The sequence below is a fragment of the Daphnia pulex genome, chromosome 5 (assembly GCF_021134715.1).
Source record: "Daphnia pulex isolate KAP4 chromosome 5, ASM2113471v1".
Lineage (NCBI taxonomy): Eukaryota > Metazoa > Arthropoda > Branchiopoda > Diplostraca > Daphniidae > Daphnia > Daphnia pulex.
The window spans coordinates 14,777-28,909 of record NC_060021.1 but is presented as its reverse complement, the minus strand read 5'-3'; the positions used below and the strand labels follow the sequence as shown (position 1 = coordinate 28,909).

The 14,133-nt window shown below is 39.0% G+C and overlaps 1 protein-coding gene and 1 long non-coding RNA gene across 2 annotated transcripts; one reads left to right on the top strand and one right to left on the bottom strand.

Annotated features, from left to right (window-relative positions):
- The first annotated feature begins 148 nt into the window (after nt 1–148).
- On the top strand, nt 149–1,103 carry LOC124193576 (mitochondrial cardiolipin hydrolase-like). The gene is made up of 3 exons (XM_046587475.1): nt 149–522; nt 601–785; nt 842–1,103. The coding sequence occupies exons 1-3, from the start codon at nt 284–286 to the stop codon at nt 1,054–1,056; spliced, it is 639 nt and encodes a 212-aa protein (XP_046443431.1). The 5' UTR covers nt 149–283; the 3' UTR covers nt 1,057–1,103.
- Nucleotides 1,104–6,038: 4,935 nt separating this feature from the next.
- LOC124193774 lies at nt 6,039–9,704 on the bottom strand. The gene is made up of 8 exons (XR_006874479.1): nt 9,663–9,704; nt 9,491–9,567; nt 8,871–9,255; nt 8,609–8,691; nt 8,242–8,380; nt 6,488–8,174; nt 6,273–6,422; nt 6,039–6,194 (listed from the first exon to the last, which is right to left on the bottom strand). It is a non-coding gene; the product is annotated as an uncharacterized LOC124193774 (long non-coding RNA).
- Nucleotides 9,705–14,133: the final 4,429 nt, after the last annotated feature.

The window sequence follows — 14,133 nt, the reverse complement described above, 5'->3', positions numbered from 1 at the left end:
TTGGGATTTTTATTCGTTTTTTTTTTTCTTTATTTTTTTCATGTGTAGAAGCTATGAAAATTGAAAATACATTTCCCAGACGCGTTTCTAAAATGTTTTATTCTTTCCGAAACTTTGAAAACTGTTTTTAATAACCCGGCAACGTTGATTTATTTTCCCTTCCCTTTCAAATCCCATCTTCGTTCTTCACACGTTTACGTTGTTATTAATTTATTTCCTAGTCGAAACTTGTTAAGTAAGTTGGCTTACAACAAAACTCGTTTAAGAAAAGTCGATAAACGAAATGAATTCGGTAGAAATCTCTGGTTTTATCCCCAAACTTGGTCTAGTCGTAGTAGGAATTGTGTTGGTAGAATGCACTCGGCAAGGCTTGAATTACCTGCAGCGAAAAAATTCAAAGCGAGTGATTAGACAAGTGATTTTCTTTCCTGATAAACAAATTGCCTGTAAAGACTTTTTCGATTCAGTCGAAGGCTGTTCTAGGATTCGCTGCGATTTCAGCCACACAACAACTGGCTTCAGGTTGGACATATATGAGTTTTTTGTGTGTTGGTCAATGACTGTAGAAGAACCTTTATTTTATCACTTTTTGCAATGCAGGCAACTACTTTCCCACATCAAGTCAGCAAGGAAATCTATCGACATTGCTGTTTATTGCATCTCTTGTTTTGAGATTGCAGATGTTGTGTTGCAACGTCACAAAGTTGGAGTCAGAGTCAGAGTGATTACAGACCAGAGCATGGAGATAGCTTTCGGATCCCAGAATCACCGTTTTATGAAAGATGGTAAAGGACTTTATACAAATTTTAGGAAGCATGCTTATTTTCCACTTATCAAACAGGGATCCGGGTACATACCAACAAACCCCCATTTCTAATGCACCACAAGTTTTTTATTATTGACGATGAGCTGCTTTGCTCCGGGTCCTTCAACTGGACTTCACAAGCTGTCACTGGTAACAACGAATCTGTCATAATCACTAATGATCCCTGGACCGTTGAACCTTTTTGTGCTGAATTTCAAAAATTGTGGCAAGAAACTAAGCCTGGAAATTAACTCTTGTATTTATAGCTAAAATGCAATAGATTTTCTGTTTATTCTAATCTTCACCTTTATATTCATTCCGACTCAGTGACACACATACAGTTAACCCATTGGCTGCCACGCCATACAACTCGTTGTTTCTCTACTGGTTTTCTAAATTAGCATCTGGCACGAAAGGTAAGTCATTGTTTTTCTCTTCAATGCGACTGACGATTGCCTCTGCCATCCTCAATTGGTTACTCTTTGCATGAGTAAGGACGATTAGTTTGCGTTCGTCGCAGCTTCCGAGATCCACCTTTTCATTACATAGAAAAATATTGAAGAAATCCACGGTCTTTGCGGAGGCTGCAGCGATGTGTACTGGAGTTCGGCCGCCTATATCACGATGGTTGATGTCTGCACCCCTTTCGATCAGATAGCGAGTGGATACGGCGTTAGAGGCTATTTGCGCTGTACAGGGCAGTTATTTCGTTTGAATCGTTTTGGTCTATCTCCACTTTTGTCAGGAGCAGCTCGAGAATCTTGCTGTCCTTTGCGTGATGGGCTGCCAAATCAAGTGGCGAATGGTCGCCGCGGTTGGGTTCAATCTTTTCAAATCGGCGCCGTGGTCTATCAGGTGTACAGCATCGGTGGCATTGGATGCGATGCTTGCGTTGTGAAGGGCAGTCATTCCTGATTTGTCGCAAGCGTCTACCTTGGATTTTAACACTCAATAGTAATTTGATTTGGCCGTCTTGAAGAATTCCCGCACTTTTCCCTTTATATTGACTACACGGGCAAAGTGAGTCGCCGCTCAGTCAAAAGCAAAAAATCGTTGAGGGTTAAAATTCGAAATGCGACGGTCGTAGAATCTCAAGAGGCTCTGATTCATTTGATTTTCCGGGTCCCTTCGCTGGGAAAGTCTGGAATTGTAGGGCAGTACGTCCCCTGCAAGTCCACCAACCATGGCCTTTTCCACCGGATCTCTTTTTCAGTTCGCCGCTGGGCAAAGGTAATATCAAATTCTTCATTTTTTTTTATTTGACTTTGTCGTGTTGTTTTAATTCTGAGCTGACGTTCCAGGTGTTGCCCAGCGTATCTCATCAAATCGTCAACGTCGACACTCTCCTCGGTGATCCTGCGACGCCGTTTCCACCGTTTTCCACTCTTATCCGACCAATTATTTCATACTCGAGTCTCAAAACACTTTGAGTCTGTTGGCGAGTCTGTTGGCCGAAAGGATTTCATTTGAAAGGAGCTCAAGTCCAAGTAAAAATCGATAAGTTTTTTTTTATTTCGAAAATAAATTGGAAAATGAAATTTTTGGTTGGATTTCAGGAGAAATATTTCCAACTGCTGGAATGGGTGGTTTCCCAGCTGAGCTACGTCCCCTGCAAGTCGGTGCACCAGTGCTTCCGGCTGGGCTACGAGGACATCCGTAAGGTCCACAAGCGCCGCTACCTCCTCCAGCCCATCGCAATGGAGATCTTCTCCAACGACGGACGTAACCACCTGCCGGCCTTCCCGCCCAACGTTCTTAACAAGGTCTACCAGCTGATGCTGGCCACGGTCACGGGACTCTTGGACACGGACAGCCAATCGGTGGCCGGCCAGAAGCGGGCGGCTAACTAACCAACTTCCAGTATCTGATGCACCTCAACACCCTGGTGGCCCAGATCGGCCGCTGGCAGAACATCCTCTTCGTCTCTTTCTCGCATTTGAACGAGTGGGACTCCATGAACGTCATCTTGACGGGGTTGGTTTTTTTTTAAATTTTATTTTTATTTTAGAGAGAATTTGACTATTGGCCTTTTTCCCGTAGCCGATGGGAAACGTGAACTGATGAGCAGACGAATAAAAAAAGTTGTTTACTTTTGAAACTTGAAAGCTGCCAAATTTTCCAAACTTAGGAAATCTGTCAACTTGCAATGTGATTTGCAATATGGCGCCCATCATTAATGGAATCTGACGATGACCGAGTGGCCGGAAGCCAGAAATCTCTGGAAATGTTTAAGAATGGCAAATAATGGTAAGCAAGTTTTATTTCCATTTAATTAATCATTAACTGATATAGTCTGTATTCTCTTCTTTTAGTGTTGCCAACGGCCAATAAGGCAACATCAAAGACATCTGGCTGTAAACAGAAAAGAACAATTGGTGGAAGAATGTGATTTGGTAATTTGATTTCAGAACTCTCAAGTGATAACTGGTCCCTCTTCTATCACATTGCCCTGTTTCTACTTGTTATATTATAAGCTTGTGGTTAGTCTTCTAATCATTTTCCCACTGTGATAACCAGGTTGAGTGGGCTCTAGTCCAACAGTCTAGTTGTTAATATGGTTTTCATCTTCTGAATCTTTTTCGACTTCAGAGCACACCTGAGAATTGGGTATCAGCAGTTTGTGAAAGTAAAGCGGCTATTGTTAAGGAAAAGAAGCTTAAGTTACAAGATTCACATGTTGTTAAACTTGCTTACAGTTGCCCAAATTGTGAGTTGCAAGAAGTCTGTAACTACCCAACACGCGGTCGCTGGGCACTCGCTATTTAGAGGAACTACGCAACCTTCCCCGTCAGTTGCAGACCCCCAAGATCTTCTGGCCGTTCCTTGAATCTCACGATGAAAAGCAAGTCCCCGATTATTATCAGGTCATCAAGGAACCAATGGACTTTGGTGGAGACCGGATTGCAGAGAGACATCACCAATGGATTTTATAGTTTATTACCGACATCATCAATACTTCACGTTTTATTTAACAGTGGGTAAGTGTAAATTTAATCGCCTATTTCCAAATTTCCTTTTTTGTCTTTCATTTCCACCTTCTAATTATTCCTTAAAATGGGTTAAAATGTTGAATGGATTAAGTTAAAAATTTCCCTCTAGATGATTACTGTAATTCTCATATATAATCAATTCAAATATCCTAAAATAATGTCTGTGAAGCTGCTGATAACACTTGTTTTTTTATTCTCTCTTAGATTGCTGACTTAAAACATTTTGTAATGTTTCGGTTGCAGTAGTGGAATACCAGTGGTGAATCGATACTTCTAATATTTGGTTGTGGTGGTTGGTGATTATTCGTAAAATCAGCATCTGACTGTGTTAGACCTTGGTACAATCTTCGCGTGTGGGAAATAAAGATAGCAAGCAGTCAATTGAACATAATGCATGTTGATATAAAACTGTTGAGACCAATTTTAGAAATGAAAATACAAACAAAAAAAAGATATATAGAATTGTGTTATATTGTCCCACCTCCACCCACAATTCCTCCACTTTTTACATACACACATACATATACATACACTATGTTAACCCGTTAGCTGCCACGCCATACAACCCGTAGGTTGTTCTCTACTACTCTACGTGCCACGTCTGAAGGATCCATGGCCAAGGTGGGACTTGTCATTACTGACAAGTCCGTGCTGAAAAGGGGGAACTAGTGCATTGCCTAAAAGGCTTGCCTTGCGGCAAATTTTGGGTTTGGCGACTCTCCGACCCCGCGGCTTTTAAACCACGAGACCGAAAAGCGCGGCCCGTGCAGGGGAGAACAAAGGCGTGGCAGCCAACGGGTTAACTAACACTTAACACAAACGCAATAATACCAAAAAACAAATGATGGTTCGCGCTGACAATTGGAGATACCGGCGACGTTTTGGTGTCCATGTTCTCGACGTCTCCTCTGCATTACCTGAATAAAGACAAAAGAATTCTTATTAAGTGACATGCCAATAACACAGATAGAAACAATAATCAGGTTTTTTAGCTCAAAGATTTAAAGTTGCGATTTTTAAAACTTAAAAACAAGCTTGCAATATTAAGAACTATACACAGAACAAAGCTCACTTGCTAGTCTAACAAAAAAATTCCGGAAGTATACCGGAAGTAACCACAGCGCCTCAACCATTGAGCTGTCGTCAAATTAAACCACATATTCGTGATCTCCATGAAATTTGGGGTCGATTAAGTGTGATTTAAACGAAATCCAAAATTTGGCCAAAATCGAGAATTTTCCTGAACTATAGTTCAGGAAAATTCTCAAAACCGGAAGTACGAAAACGTAAAAAAAACAACATGAACTTTACCACAAATTTGATGAGGATCACGAATTTGTGGTTCTTTTGTGCGTAGAATGAATATTTACTGAACTACTGACTGAAATAAGAAAACCGGAAGTAGAAAAAAAAACACATTATTTCAAAATCTAACAAGTGAGCTTTGTTGGTGGAATAGTTATCGTCATTTTTCACTAAAAAATTTCAAAACAAACAGCTGCCGATAAATGTTTAAAGAGATTTTAAAGTAACTGAAACTGGCTGTTTTGACAGCTGACAATTATCGAAAGCCATCTAGCGTTAGAAAAAGAAACGTCTAAGTAAAACTTTTTTAGCGCGCAAGTAGGGCCTGATTTCGGAATTTTTACAGACTCAAGTAAGTATACTATTGGAATAGATAATCTACGAAAATAAGTAAATTGTTGGGTACCTGGGCATAATCCTGTGGTGAGTGACTGCAGGTGTGTAACAGAGGCACGGAAGCGACGGCTGAAGTGTTCCAACTCGTCAGTGAAGCAAGACAAGTTGTATTTTTGTGTACGAAGCGATGTTAAAGCAGAAGCTGGAAAAGTTTACGCCGGGAAGATAAGGATGGGAGCAGAACGTTGGTCATGGACAAAAGCCAGCGTTGGCTCAAGAATATCCGTGCCAGGACCACACGATTCCACAAAGAAACTGTGTGCTCTGTAAAAAAAAAATGTTTTACATTAATAAAAATATAAATATCAATAAAGCATATCAATCTTTACCTTTTCTAAGAAGCACACTGAAAAGTTCATGATGACAAAACCGTAAAAATGGAATTCACAGCAACCAACAGCATTACTCCACATGTTGAGATAAATTTTCTGATGCTAAAGAAAGAGTCACGAAGTATTGCAGTAGCGTAGTGATAGGTGATTCACTTCACACTCTTCATGTCACTGAAACTCTAAGTGGAAATGGAACAAGGAAATTCTCTTCGTTATTTACAAATTAACACAAATTTACCTATAAGAAATTTAACTCTACCTATATCTCTTAGCTGGGTTGCCTTCTAAACCAAAGTAAAAACAGCCATAACAACAAACGTGCTGTTGCAGGGTACACCACCAAAATTGCGAGATTCAGATAAAATCCTATGGTTCATAAGCAAGAATACCTATGTTGTATGAAAATCTGAATTGTAATTGTCTGGTAGCAGTAAAGAGGAATACCTAATCTCGGCACATTTGTATTCCACATTTCCACAATATGTTTGCTTCAAATATGAGTTTTAGGCTTTTAACAGCATGAGGATCTAATGGATGGAAATTGACTGAGCGCTGAGTCAACAACTTGTTGGAATGACTGACAGTATCATGCATCTAGAATTTGAAGAAATAAGTTGCTACAGTATAAAAATAAGAAAACTAGGTAAAGATAAACCTACATAAGATACGAAGTTCAATTTGGTATTTGAAATCACAGGAATAAGCATAAATTAGCAACAATTTGTTTCGCTCATTTCGACTCGTTTCACCATGATGAAAGAACAACATCGGCGACTCTGGCGACATCTAGTAATGAGTTTTGAATCCTAATGCACAGTCAATCACAGACAGACATGACATTACACGTCGTAACTTTCATAAGTTACTTAAAAAGTTTAACAACGGACATTGGGGATAACAAGTAACTGTTTTTAAGTAATAGATGAAATAATCTTTAGCTAAAGATTCTTACTGCATTCTTGACTTAATGTTTCAGATAATTTCAGCTGAAGTTTTCATGTACCTGGTCAACTAGGTGCTCTTGACAATAGAAATGAAATGGTTTAATCCAATAATGCGAGCTCACAACCTATGTCTTCTGAAGAAAAGTCATTTCTGTTGCAGGTTAGCTATTTTACCAAAAATATTTTGAATTACTGTGTTCTTTAAGACAATAATATTCACATTTACTTTTCCCTTTCAAGTTGTTAATCTTCAAGATATTGATGCCTTCGCCAGATCCAATTCTTTGTTGCTGATGAGAGAGAGAATTCATCATTTTGTGTGCAACAGTTCTTTCTGCATCAAGTTTAACTGGTCGTTCCTTGATGGTGGTGTCGTGTTACCAAATTTGCATCATCAATCATCATATATTGTTAAATTGTCATCGTGTCTGTGCATAGTTATCGTTTAAAAGTGAGGAAGCAACAAAAACAAATATGGGATGTTCATGTCAAACAAATAATAAACATGTTTTCGGGATTGGGAAAGGAAAGTGGAGGATGTTGGAGGGAGGGGTGATTTAAGTTTGGATAAAAAATCAGTTAATCCGTAACCCCACAAACATATCCCTACCAATTAATCTTCAAACTCCACAAACTTATACCTTCCAATTCTTCAAACCCCACAAACAAACACCTTTCAATCCCCAAATTTATACCCTAAACCACATAAACCAATATTAAGCCCAATCAATGTAATGTCAATAATGAATAAAAAACCTTGTATTTTAAACCAGCCTTTTTTTCTTTTTCTATTTAATAATTCAATAAACAGAGCGTTCGGTTCAAGACATTATCTACTGTACGAGTTTATTGCAAACCCGCCACCACCGCTGCGGCAATGAGACAAAAAGCGATGGTCTATTTGTGCGGAAATCTGCGTGACGGACGCAGATGTCCGCTAAACTAATCCACGGCTTTTTCTTTCATTGGGTAGTGGGTTGCTTCTTATAAACTCGCACATGCTGTTATAGGTTTTGTCTACGGCCCCCAGAGATATTTATCTGGACCGAGAAGAAGAGAGAAGTACGAGGCAAGTTTTACTGGGGAGATGTAGTCATACTAGGCTTCCGGGTTAGACTCATGACCCTCCAAAAGTTTTCATCGGATCATGCGCCTTCCAAGTCCCCGTTCGACCAGAGCCCTCCCCTCCTCCTGGTTTCACAGCGGGTGAGTGACCACCGGCGGGCGTTGGTTAGTGGTTAGTTAGGGAAACGGGGCCACAGAAAAGAAGGGAGCCCAGATATGCACTTGCAATTTAGCTAACTACACAATTAAACAGTCTTGAATGACAGCATGCTCTCAAGGTTGCTTTACAGGCTTCCAGGCAATGGTTGAAGTCCACAATAAGTAGCAAAGGATTACCCTGTAAGCAGAACATTTAATTTGGATGACAATACTTTTCAAAAAATTGTAGCGACAGAAAACATTACCTCAAATCAAGAGGGCCCGTTTAAGGAAGTAAAAGGGGAGATTCAAGGGTAGCAGCAATTGGATTAGCAAACAAGGGACCTTGTTTCTTTCTTGAAAGGACATTACTTCTCATAAAGTCTGTCATGCCAATTTAGAAACCTGTAATTTGGAACCCGTAAATAAAAAAAATAAAAGTAACCTTGTTTATAATTTGTGTCATCAATGTGCTTGATGTCTGATCTAAAAGAATAATTATACAGTTATCGGTATAGCCTACACTCGAAATTGCCTCTTAAACATAAGATAGACGTAAGTGCAGATCAATACTTATAAAACATATATAAGACTGCAACGAAGAAAGATCAGTAAGATGACAAGTGAACTTACACATGAAACCACCAATCAGTTATCCAAAGTTCTCAGATGGAATGAGAGATTGGTCCATGGTAAAGGACAGCATGAAATCGTCCCTAAATATTAGATAGACATTAGGTAGACGTAAGTGTAGATGAGTCCTTGAAATACTCGCAAAACTTGAACAGAAAGAAAAATTGAAAACAAACACGTCCCTGCTCTACCTCGTCGACATTAAATTCATAAATAACAATGACGTAAAAGACAATATAAAGATCAAATATGAGATACTCACGCAATATTTTTCTCGCCAAATCATATCTCGTCCAAGGAAACGCCATCACAAATTGCGAACAGCCAAAATTTAAAGTGTAAAACTCCGTGCTGTGTTGAGACTCGGTTGGGTAGTCGAATGATGCTGGCCGCCTAAATGATGTTCATGCATAGGCCGCATCTTCCCGGTCATTACCTAAATGGCTAGATCAAGAAATAAAATGTAAACGAAATTTAAATTCAGTGGCATGACAAGATGAAGTTAACAGGTAACGCCAATCAGGTTTCCTGAGCAATCCAGAAGATAAAATGAGTCAATTTCGATGACAAAACGAATGATCCGCGTTGAACGTGTGGTCATTGCCTTGTTTTGGAGACAGCCAGACATTTGGTCTTATAGGCCATATCTAAATAAGAAACAAAAAAAATGTTAAAATTGCTATTAGGATGACAACTTCACTAAATTGAATGTAAACAAAACTTCCATTTATGATCACAACATGAACCTCTTTTTTGGTTGTTGACAAACAGGGAGATTCAAGGGTGGCAGACAACGGGTTAGCAAACAAGGAATCTTGTTGACTGTGTAGTCCTTGTCCTTTTTGAACGAAGAAAGTTCAGTAACATGATAAGTGAACTTACACATGAAGCCATAAATCAGTTATCCAAGGCTCTCTAGAAAATGGAATGAGAGAATGGTCCATTCTGGGGTTGGTGATCTAGCAAGTCCAAAAGAAACAGCCGATAATTAAGATTAATTCTAATAAAACATGAGAAGAATTTAGGTTAGTTTAAGCTAGTGTTGGTTGTTAACTGTATAATTTCGATGGCACATTCAGTAGAATAGAATGAATTTGAACAAAATAGTTGACGGTAGGCTGCACCACTTTCACGTTTCCTCAGACTGTAAGTTTGATGAAAAACATTAAGGTTATCCAACATGTACACGGAATAGAACAAATAACTGACAAGTTACAGACAAAATCACTCGAATTTACCTGTGAATTCATTGGTAATTTTCGAAGAAAAGATCAACTTTTGACAGCAAACCGCCGTAGTTGAAGGACTGGTCTTAACATACCCACAACACTTGAAAAGCGCATTTTTGTTCGCTTAGACCTAGCAATCAATCTTGAGAACTGGGACAGAGAACAACGTTCACTCGCTAGTTTCATGCAAATTTTCGTGTCATGTTTGAATTAGCTGAATTGGTATGCCATGGAATACCATGCCACGTGAAGGAAGCAGACCACACGAGAAATGATGTTCCATAAAGAAGTGCGAAATTTCTCTACCAGGACTCCACGAGCCTCTGAAAAAGAAAACAATAGTTTTAGCAGTTCACATGTGGGTTTTTGCAACAAAACTATGTGCAATTAATGGAGGCTTTTTTCAGCAAACAAACACAAACAAAACGCTCTCGTCACTCGTGTTTTGTTCAATTGCAGACGATCTGAATCTGATACCGGATGTCACGAGATAAACTCGAAGCCATATTACGGTAAAAAATGACAATTGCCAATTGGATAATACAATTGGATAAAACTTAAACAGGAGCTTTCTTCTTCCGATGTCACTGTCTTTAACCTGAAACAATAACAAGAATAAGTTCTTTTGGTCTATCTAATTGATTTTAATAACAAAATAACTATCATGCCTTGTTCGTGCAGGTTAAATCCTTCTGATTAAAAAACATAAAAAATAAATAAAAAAAAATGGAAAAGAAAAACAGAATAACTGCTTATCAAAATTACTAAACAGAAAGTACCAGTAGGACTGGGTGAAAAGACACATCAATAATTACTCAAATTGCATGCTGTCTGGATCCGATACAATCAAGTCATCTGGTTGAGCCAATTAATAAGTAAATTCAGATCTCCATCCAACCCTGCAGAGAAATCATAGTCAATGATGCAATAGATCAGTATCCAATTTAACAGTATTGTGCAACTCAAATTAGTCATGCATGATACTCCCTGCACAATCCATTCCAATTTCCGTGCACGTGAACATTGTGAAATGAATCAATCCAGTCTTCATGGATCCATGCATTCTTTAACAGAAAATGCAGATTCAATAAATTTTGTTCTTGGTCACTGAAAATCACAAATAATTGCAATCTGGAAAAGGCGTCAACTCAACACTGATAACATTCAACAAAGCACATGATCAAAAAACCTTACATTCTAAAAACCATTCAGGGAACAACTCTAATTAATACTCACGAAATAATAACTTAATTGGATTTGAAAACCAAATGACATTAATACAGCTACCGGCTGCTAGCTGATTCCAATGAAAATGAACTGCCAAACAACTACCAAAACCAATTGATTCTGCTACACAAATAACACTTCAGCACTTGCCATGTTGCCAAACTCATAAACATCGAAGCGAAAACAAGCAGATAATAACAAAGTTAATGCTTAAGGGAATTTTGAATTGAGTTTTAAAGAAATTCCATGGTTATATTATTTAATATCCAATATTCATGTTCTCTTTGTCAAAGTGGTTCTTTTGAGTGTATTTTGAGCAGTAGAAGTGCCTGTTTCTAAGTATTGAAATCAGCGCCACCTGGTGGCAAGTTTTGGAACTAAATTTTATTTTGATCGCATCGTGCTCAGCGTGAAATTCTGATCAAGAATATGTTTGTTTCACATGGTTCTGAGCAGTAGAAGTGCCTGTTTCTAAGTATTGAAATCAGCGCCACCTGGTGGCAAGTTTTGGAACTAAATTTTATTTTGATCGCATCGTGCTCAGCGTGAAATTCTGATCTAGAATATGTTTGTTTCACATGGTTCTGAGCAGTAGAAGTGCCTGTTTCTAAGTATTGAAATCAGCGCCACCTGGTGGCAAGTTTTGGAACTAAATTTTATTTTGATCGCATCGTGCTCAGCGTGAAATTCTGATCAAGAATATGTTTGTTTCACATGGTTCTGAGCAGTAGAAGTGCCTTTTTCTAAGTGTTGAAATCAGCGCCACCTGGTGGCAAGTTTTGGAACTAAATTTTATTTTGATCGCATCGTGCTCAGCGTGAAATTCTGATCAAGAATATGTTTGTTTCACATGGTTCTGAGCAGTAGAAGTGCCTGTTTCTAAGTGTTGAAATCAGCGCCACCTGGTGGCAAGTTTTGGAACTAAATTTTATTTTGATCGCATCGTGCTCAGCGTGAAATTCTGATCAAGAATATGTTTGTTTCACATGGATCTGAGCAGTAGAAGTGCCTTTTTCTAAGTGTTGAAATCAGCGCCACCTGATGGCAAGTTTTGGAACTAAATTTTATTTTGATCGCATCGTGCTCAGCGTGAAATTCTGATCAAGAATATGTTTGTTTCACATGGTTCTGAGCAGTAGAAGTGCCTGTTTCTAAGTATTGAAATCAGCGCCACCTGGTGGCAAGTTTTGGAACTAAATTTTATTTTGATCGCATCGTGCTCAGCGTGAAATTCTGATCAAGAATATGTTTGTTTCACATGGTTCTGAGCAGTAGAAGTGCCTGTTTCTAAGTATTGAAATCAGCGCCACCTGGTGGCAAGTTTTGGAACTAAATTTTATTTTGATCGCATCGTGCTCAGCGTGAAATTCTGATCAAGAATATGTTTGTTTCACATGGTTCTGAGCAGTAGAAGTGCCTTTTTCTAAGTGTTGAAATCAGCGCCACCTGGTGGCAAGTTTTGGAACTAAATTTTATTTTGATCGCATCGTGCTCAGCGTGAAATTCTGATCAAGAATATGTTTGTTTCACATGGTTCTGAGCAGTAGAAGTGCCTGTTTCTAAGTGTTGAAATCAGCGCCACCTGGTGGCAAGTTTTGGAACTAAATTTTATTTTGATCGCATCGTGCTCAGCGTGAAATTCTGATCAAGAATATGTTTGTTTCACATGGTTCTGAGCAGTAGAAGTGCCTTTTTCTAAGTGTTGAAATCAGCGCCACCTGGTGGCAAGTTTTGGAACTATCAGCGCCACCTGGTGGCAAGTTTTGGAACTAAATTTTATTTTGATCGCATCGTGCTCAGCGTGAAATTCTGATCAAGAATATGTTTGTTTCACATGGTTCTGAGCAGTAGAAGTGCCTGTTTCTAAGTGTTGAAATCAGCGCCACCTGGTGGCAAGTTTTGGAACTAAATTTTATTTTGATCGCATCGTGCTCAGCGTGAAATTCTGATCAAGAATATGTTTGTTTCACATGGTTCTGAGCAGTAGAAGTGCCTTTTTCTAAGTGTTGAAATCAGCGCCACCTGGTGGCAAGTTTTGGAACTATCAGCGCCACCTGGTGGCAAGTTTTGGAACTAAATTTTATTTTGATCGCATCGTGCTCAGCGTGAAATTCTGATCAAGAATATGTTTGTTTCACATGGTTCTGAGCAGTAGAAGTGCCTGTTTCTAAGTGTTGAAATCAGCGCCACCTGGTGGCAAGTTTTGGAACTAAATTTTATTTTGATCGCATCGTGCTCAGCGTGAAATTCTGATCAAGAATATGTTTGTTTCACATGGTTCTGAGCAGTAGAAGTGCCTTTTTCTAAGTGTTGAAATCAGCGCCACCTGGTGGCAAGTTTTGGAACTATCAGCGCCACCTGGTGGCAAGTTTTGGAACTAAATTTTATTTTGATCGCATCGTGCTCAGCGTGAAATTCTGATCAAGAATATGTTTGTTTCACATGGTTCTGAGCAGTAGAAGTGCCTTTTTCTAAGTGTTGAAATCAGCGCCACCTGGTGGCAAGTTTTGGAACTAAATTTTATTTTGATCGCATCGTGCTCAGCGTGAAATTCTGATCAAGAATATGTTTGTTTCACATGGTTCTGAGCAGTAGAAGTGCCTGTTTCTAAGTGTTGAAATCAGCGCCACCTGGTGGCAAGTTTTGGAACTAAATTTTATTTTGATCGCATCGTGCTCAGCGTGAAATTCTGATCAAGAATATGTTTGTTTCACATGGTTCTGAGCAGTAGAAGTGCCTTTTTCTAAGTGTTGAAATCAGCGCCACCTGGTGGCAAGTTTTGGAACTATCAGCGCCACCTGGTGGCAAGTTTTGGAACTAAATTTTATTTTGATCGCATCGTGCTCAGCGTGAAATTCTGATCAAGAATATGTTTGTTTCACATGGTTCTGAGCAGTAGAAGTGCCTGTTTCTAAGTGTTGAAATCAGCGCCATCTGGTGGCAAGTTTTGGAACTAAATTTTATTTTGATCGCATCGTGCTCAGCGTGAAATTCTGATCAAGAATATGTTTGTTTCACATGGTTCTGAGCAGTAGAAGTGCCTTTTTCTAAGTGTTGAAATCAGCGCCA